At 38.9% G+C, this 8,257-nt stretch overlaps 1 protein-coding gene across 1 annotated transcript in view; it reads left to right on the top strand.

Annotated features, from left to right (window-relative positions):
- The first annotated feature begins 760 nt into the window (after window positions 1-760).
- The window catches only part of LOC128527037 (copine-9-like), a 100,168-nt gene continuing 92,671 nt past the window's right edge, over window positions 761-8,257 (top strand). Inside the window, exon 1 of the mRNA XM_053499309.1 lies at window positions 761-920. Coding sequence (XP_053355284.1) covers window positions 844-920 — 77 coding nt within the window. The 5' untranslated portion in view covers window positions 761-843. The remainder of the gene's footprint in view (window positions 921-8,257) is intronic.

Genomic DNA, 8,257 nt, shown 5'->3' with positions numbered 1-8,257 from the left:
GTGTGACACAAGGATAACCACTTATACCAGGGCTGTCTTAGGCGTCTCACAGTGCGGACATGGCGATTTATTGCCCTAGCCACATCAGCAGTCCTTATGCCTCCCTGCAGCATGCCTAATGCACGTTCACGCCGATGAGCAGGGACCCTGGGCATCTTTCTTTGGGTGTTTTTCACAGTCGGTAGACAAGTCTCTTTAGTGTCCTGCGTTTTTAGAACTGTGACCTTAAATGCCAACTTTCTGTAAGCTGTTAAGGTCTTAACGACCATTCCACAGGTGCATGTTAATTCATTGATTATGTTTTTTATGTTTGTTTTTTGTTTTTGTACAAAAGCATCAGGACTCCACGTGTAAGCACCAAGCTCACCCACGCATCTTTTAAACGCGTTCTACATCCAGAACTTTTCTTGTGTTCTGTCTCCACCTGCTGGCTGACGACGAAATCAGCAGCAGTTACGGGCTTTAATAATAGAAAGGCGTAGTACAGGAGGCGTCCTATATTAAAACCCAATCAGTGATAAAGTGTGCTGTTTCGGACGTTGGTCAGGTCGTTGTAAGTTTCCGCCGACTGCACGCGCTCGTCACGTCACCCGAGTGAGAGACGCGCGCGGGTCCGCGTGCGCTGTGGGACGCAGCCCGGGTCAGGCAGAGCGCGTGCGGGGCGGCGCGTCACACAGGTAGCGCGTTGTGCTCGCGCGCGCTCCACTCAGTCCAGTCGCAGTGCCTCCTGTTACCGCCGCCGCGCGTCCCCGAGATAGACTTTAGGACACAAACACAGTGTCGGATGGGAAGGTAAAAACTTAGAATCTTGTTTGAACAATATTGATCATCCCGAGCATCACGATGGCCTCAATCGGGGACTTCGACCCGCTCCATTCTACAGTACCGGCAACTAAGATCGAAGTTACTGTCTCGTGCAGGTGAGTCCATATGCATGCTTGGATACATAGGAAACATTTATTAGGTCATTCAATACACCTTAATACACACTGTATGGATCCCGACCTGTTTGTTTGAACCCATCATTATGTGAACTGAACAACAACCTGCTCCCGGTTCTTGCTAGTTTGTTAATAATGTTTGAATAAAGCAGTCTCTAATGCCTGTGTGTATTCTCCTGCTGGTTCTTACAGTCGGTGTTTATTTATTTATTTATTTATTAGAAGTATTTTTGCTGTGATACCCAACCTTCGAGCCTTATATGCATTTGGTGTAGGTGTTTGAGGGGGTGCGCCCGTTTTCCTCGCCACGCGCTCACTCCACACACACACACACACACACGCAAAGAAACGTGCCAGCTCCATGTGAGTCAAGGATGGTTGTTTACTTAACACCAATGCAGTGTATTGTACTCGAACAGTAACAAGTATAGTGAGAATTCCCTTTCTGATTAAGAACTTTTCTTTCCTTGTGTTTGAAGGTTTTTTCAGTGTTTTACCCAGTACAAAGAGTATCACCCAGTGAGCATGCAGACTAGCCCTCAGGTCCTCTGTAGAAGGTCTTTAGGTCATCCTCTGGATGAATAAATGTCACTGATTACTCAGTAAAGATATCCTAAAGGAGACTCCAGTATAAAGAATTTAGTATGCTGCTTTTTTGGGGGTGTTAACATTTGTTTTTTAATTTTAATGGGTCCAGTAGATGTCCCCAATAGGTCTCTAGTGTCTCTAGTAATCTGTATGGTCCTGAAGCATTGTAAAGTCTCATCTGCACCCACTGGGAACCATTCCTTGCCCATGGCGTGATACCCTTAAGCATATACCCTTGTATTGTTAGATCACAGATGTATTATGTGTGGATTCCAAGGAAGGTGCATGTAGCGTGTAACCCAAAGGGCAGGTGGATGGACCAATTACAGTATACATCTTAAATCTTTTTAATGGTGTACACAGTATATTTTTACAGCATATATAAAGAGGGACCCAAAAATATAAGCACAAAATAAAATCACGGTCACATGGTAGCATCAATTATAGAACGACTACTGACATTTATGCTACATGTTGTAATGCTACACATTGCTGCTATAATTCAATCCGAGTTTTAAAAAAGCGCATAGATATCTGTTAAGAGGTGTATACGTTTTTTTGGGCCTCTTATATATATATAAATACATTAATATATTTGTGTATAAATATATATACATTTAAAAGAACGAAGAATCTATGAAGCATAAAGAGGGTGCATAATGCATGGGCACACACACACACACACACACACACACATGTGCACATCTCCCTCCCAGATGACAGTTTGGATTTGGCTAACGCTGCTTGAGAACAGGGCATCAGGTGTGCGTTTGTGTGCTTGGGTGTGCACGTGTGGCCGCCGGCCTGTAGTGGAAAGGGATGTCCTACTGAATTAGTTATTTTTATACATTTAAATCCATACACATACACTCATGGTGTACTTTATTAGAAATATAAATACTGGGTATGGCTTACCTTCGCTTTTAAAACAGCCTCATGCCAAACAGTCTTCTGGGATAGGCCTGCAACCCTGAGTATGGGATAAAGCGGTATAGAAGATGAGTGAGTGAGTGATTGATTATGGTACATGTTGACAGGATTGCATTACATAGTTCTTGCAGATTTTTCAGGAGCACTTAAATGCTACACATCACCCTTTCTACCGCGTCCAAAAGGTGTTCCTGCTGGAGTCACATCTAGTGACTGGGAAAGCCACTGAAGGTCACCAGACTCAAGTTGGTTATCTGAGTTACTGTAGCCTTTCTTGTTAACTCAGACCAGCCTGGCCATTCTTCATCGACCTCTCTCATCAACAAGGCATTTCTGTCTGGAGAACTGCCACTCACTAGATGTTTATTCTTTACAATACTTTTATGCATTGCACTACTGCTACATGATTGGCTGATCAGATTATTGCACAAATGAGTAGCTGTACAGGTGTTCTCAATAAATGCTCAGTGACTGAAAAAATAAAGTAATGCCAAAGCACAGGAAAAGATTTCGTCATGTCTCATGGGCATGGCAGGATTTCTAAACCATGCTTGTCTACCACACAGACATGGACATATATGTCTTTATGCCAAAATGTGTCTACTTTTAGTTAATGGTAGGTTGTTGCACACCACTGTCAGATTTCTCAGGCTGGGCAGATATCTTTGCTTTTTTTTTTCTTCTTCTCCCTGTGGAGACTGCTTATGTTTCCTCATGTTTAGGACAGATGTCAGCCATCAGTTTCAGACAGATTTCCTATCCGTCATTCAGTCTCTGAGGGATTTGATGGCATTGAATTTAGGTGGTGCGAATATGATGAGAAACAGGAGGCCTGTACATTTACATGCACATCAGCACTTTGGAAGACATCTATCTAGTTCTTCTTTCACATTTTCAACACTGTGTCAGGTACTGCCCTTATGCTATGTAGAAGTGAAGCAGTGAAAAATTAAATGATGCATCTTTGCATAAGAATGTACAATGAGTAAAAAGAGCAGATAAGTGTCACAGTTTGTTAAAAACATTATCTCCAAAAGTTCCCTTTATTCACCTTTTTGTATTTTCTGTAGTCACTGAGATTGAGAAAGTGTTAATTTAATTCCTTTTTATATCAAGTATTGAATATGCAAAAAATGCATCTCTTAGCAAAATAACTGGCAAGCATTTGTCTATATATATTTTTAATTTCACCAGCTACGTAATCAGAATGTACACTAACCCCACTGTCTATGCAACAGATGGACCTCAGTTTCACACATATGTTGCACAATTAAAATGAAATCAGACTATTTTAAGGGAAATGAGGACTAACTGAAATTAGTCGTTCCATAAGCAACTGTTAAAAAGAATGAATGCAGGAAAATTAATTGGTTTAGTGTTTGCAGAACAAAGAGTAAGGTTTCATATATGCAAATTAGGAAATTTCCTTATACTGATAAAGATTTTGTTCATACTGTACATCCAAGGAACCTTTAATTTATAGCTCAAATATCAATACCTTTCCTAATTCATCTTAATGCAAAATAACAAAATATTAAATATACATTTGTGTTATCTGGTTCAATCTTATTCATCGGTTTATCTCACTCACTCACTCACTCACTCACTCACTCATCTTCTATACCACTTTATTCTGTATTCAGGGTTGCAGGTACCTGAAGCCTATCCCAGGAAGCTTAGGGCACAAGGCAGGGTACAAACTGGACAGGGTGCCAATCTTATCAGTTTATATTTAGCATAAATTGACATTAACATAATAGTAATTATTTGTTATCTAATAGCCCAGCCCTCAGTCTCTCACATAACACCTGGATTAATTATTATCTGTCGGAATTAATTATCATCTCTCTCTGTTTAATTATCTCCTGGCATTTGTGTACATGTTTGTTACGAGAAGGAAAAAAAAGAAGAAGAAGATTTTATTTGTCAAGTATACATTATCTGACAATAAAATTCTTCTTTTTGTTAGTTTGTTTGGAAGTTGGGTTCAGCCATGATACGGTGCCCTTGAAGCAGAGAGGGTTCGGGACCTTGCTTCAGGGACCAACAGTGGCAGCTGGGCAGAGCTGGAGTTTAAACCCCTGACCTTCTGATCACTAACCCAGAGCCTTATAAATTTCGTTTTAGATTTGAAAGACTGTGCCATAGGCCATAATTATTGTATCAGCTGCTAGACTATAATATGTGTACCCTGTTTTTATGGCAAACACACACATCCAAACACATCTGTAAGTCTTATAACACTGAATTTCATCCAGTCACACAACTGCATGTAAATCTTTTTGTATTTATTAATGTGTGAAAGGCTTATTTTAGCTGTAAAATCAGCTATGAGACGAGGTGAAAGCCGATGGATGCTAAATATGCGTGGAGATGGGCTCCTGTGCCTCTTTTTTCTTTCCTCAAGCTGTGCCCTCATTCATAAAGGAAATTACCTGCCAGGATACAGCGACTCCAGAAATACATACATACATACGCGCGCACACACACACACACACACACACACACACACACACACACACACACACACACACATATATATAAAATGTGTTTATTTATTATTAAATGTGGTTGAAGGCATTTTATAATGTCCGATGCTACTGCTGTAATGTAAATATGATTGGCTTGTTGATTAGTTTAAAACAAAGGAAAGTTTTATGCACACAGTGCTTTTATAATTGTTCAGATACATTCACATTTTCCAAATGCTGTTACTGTACATAACAACATTAGTCTAAAACTGAGTCTTTTTTTCCTTATGAATCAACAAAAATGTTCCATAATGAAGACATAAATAAGTTTCACTTTTCCAAATGCTACATTTACATAAGTGTTTAGATGCTTTGCGTTTGAAGTTGAAATTTATATCATGCATATCCCATTTCCATAGAGATGCCCCTGAGTCCTTTACACAAATTGATTAAAATTAATCTGTGGAAAATTAAGCTAATTGGAAAATGTCTAGAAAGACACACTTTTGTAACTATAAATCTCCACAGCTGCAAAAAGGTATATAGCCCTCAGAGACAGAATTGTAATGAGGCACATAACTGGAGGACTGAAAGATTTCTGTCATATCAGAGGCCCCTAAGGTTAGTGGGGACACTTCATAAGAAGACCATTTTTAGGTTCAGAAAGTAAATGAATACCTTAAAGCTGACTGCCCAGCCAAACTGAGCTTTGGGAGTTATACAAGAACCTTACTGTTGCCAAAACAGAACTTCAGAGATCTTATATGGAAATGGAACCCGGAAGAACAACCATCACTGCAGCACTTTACCAACTTTATGGCACGAACAGGGACATGGGGATTTCCTAAGCAGAACTTGCCAAAATACCTGAGAAGGACTCTCAGTATCTAGGAATAATTGGATCCATAATCTGATAAAATCAAGAATTAATTATTTGTCCTAAATGGCCTGTACATTTACATGCACATCAGCATTTCGATTTCCCCTAAAGTTCTAAACATTATATCTCAGCCTGAAGTAACTAGCAACACCTGGTAATTCCATCTATACACTAATGCAAGGTGATAGAAGCTTCATGTTGTGGCATTGTTTTTCAAAAGCAGAAACTAGAAGACTTCTCAAGTTATAGTGATCTCTAAACAGTGTACAGCTCTCATGAGCCCTCAAGATTTCAAATTGGAGTAATCCTCATTCTCAAATGATAATGACCTGAGACAATCAGCAGGAGTGGCTTCGGGACAAATCTGTAAATGATCGTGATGAATTATCTCATTGAATGCCTAAATGTGAACCTGATTGAACCTCCCTGGGGAGATGAGAAAATAGTTCCCATTCAGTCCAACAGAGCTTGAGTGGTCCTGCAGAGATGAATGGGAGAAAACCCTTAAATCCAGGTGTTCCAACTTGGAAAAGACTGGGAGGCCACAATCACTGCCAAGAATCTGAATATTTATGTAAATGTGTTATTTCAGTTTCAGTTAATCATTTATTAATTAAGAAAAATTGTGAAACCCTCATTAGAAATATCGACAGTTATCTATTTGCAATAATGAACAATTACTACCAGAATCCTGGAAAAGTTGGAATGTTTTTTAAATTAGAATAAAAAATTAAAATCACTTAAGCCAATATTCTATTTACATTAGAACATATGGAACATAACAAATTTTTAAACTGAGAAATTTTACATTTTTATGCACAAAATGGGCTCATTTCAAATTTGCTGCCTGATAAAGGTCTCAGAAAAGTTGAGAAGGGCGCATGTTTACCATGGTACAATTTGAAGACATCTGGGCATGAGGTTATGAGTTTCTGGAGTTTCGGTGTTGGAATTTCATCCCGTTTTTGCCTGACATAGGTTTCCAGCTGCGGAAGAGTATTTTTCATTTAATGATGCGCCAAATATTCTCTATAGGTAAAGGATCTGTCCTGCAGGCAGGCCAACTCAGCACCCAGACTCTTCTACTGTGAAACCATGCAGTTGTAATAATGTGCTGAAATACACAAGGCCTTCCTTGAAATAGATGTCGTTTAAAACCTTTATAAACCTTTCGATATTCATAGTGCGTTCCAAAACATGCAAGCTGCCCATACTATATGCACTTACAGTGTGCACCCCATACCATCAGACATGCTGGCTTTTAAACTGAATGCTAAAAACCTGCTGGAAAGTCTCCCTCCCCTTTCGCCTGGAGGACATGGCGTCCATGATTTCCAACAAGAATGTCAAATTTGGACTCGTCTGACCATGGAACACTTTTTCACTTTGACACACACTATTTTAAATGAGCCTTGGCCCACAGGACAGAATGGTACTTCTGGAACATGTTCAAATATGGCTTCCTTTTTGCATGATAGAGCTTCAGTTGACATCTGCACATGACACGGTGGATTGTGTTTAAGGATACTGTTTTCTGGAAGTATTTCTGGGCCCATTTAGTAATATCAATGACACTTCATCATGCTGATGAGTGATTCAGGGTCGTCTGAGTGGCTGAAGACCACGGACATCAAACAAAAATCTTCGGCCTTGTCCCTTACTGGAGCTTTCTCCAGTTTTTCAAAATTTTTAGATGATGTTATGTACTGTAGATGATGAGATTTGCAAAGCCCTTGCAATTTGACATTGAGGAATGTTGTTTTTCACAATCTTGAAAATATTCCATCTTTTTACGCACTATTTCACAACAGATTCTTTACTTCGAGACTCTGCCTTTCTAAAACATCCTTTTTTATAGCTAATAATGTTACAGCTAGATGTTGTTTAAATCTTTTTAAAAGTTCCTGCTTTTTTAGCCCTTTGTTGCCCCTGTTAGCAGGCATCAAATTTGAAATGAGCTCATTTAGTGGATAAAAGTGTAATTTTTTCCATTTAAACAGTTGATATGTTCTTTATGTTCTATTGTAAATAAAATATTGGCTCATGTGGATTGAAAGTCTTTTCGTTTTCATTTCATTTAAACTTAAAAAACATCCTAACCCTTCCGCAATTTGGGTTGTACAATCTACAGTATATACAGGATAAAGTGCTTACTGAAAGTGAGAGAGTAAGTCAAAGTTATGAGTACACTTAAATAGTGGTTACTGTTAAGGTATAATTATGCATTACCTTTTTTTACATTAGCATGGCAGCAATGAACTGAGAAGTCAACATGTTTTTATAATTGGACTTTCATGAACCCTTAGTTCACTTTTGCATGTAACATTCTTCATTAACCACCACTCAAGATAAGTAGTGTTTTTTTTCACAATGACAGAAATTATTATTATTATTTTTTTTTTAATGTAAAACTTTGCCCTTATTTTTGGGAAAACACTGTCGGTCAA

This window comes from Clarias gariepinus, chromosome 6 (assembly GCF_024256425.1).
Source record: "Clarias gariepinus isolate MV-2021 ecotype Netherlands chromosome 6, CGAR_prim_01v2, whole genome shotgun sequence".
Lineage (NCBI taxonomy): Eukaryota > Metazoa > Chordata > Actinopteri > Siluriformes > Clariidae > Clarias > Clarias gariepinus.
Note: the sequence above shows the minus strand (reverse complement) of the source record. Positions and strands in the feature narration are given on the sequence as shown.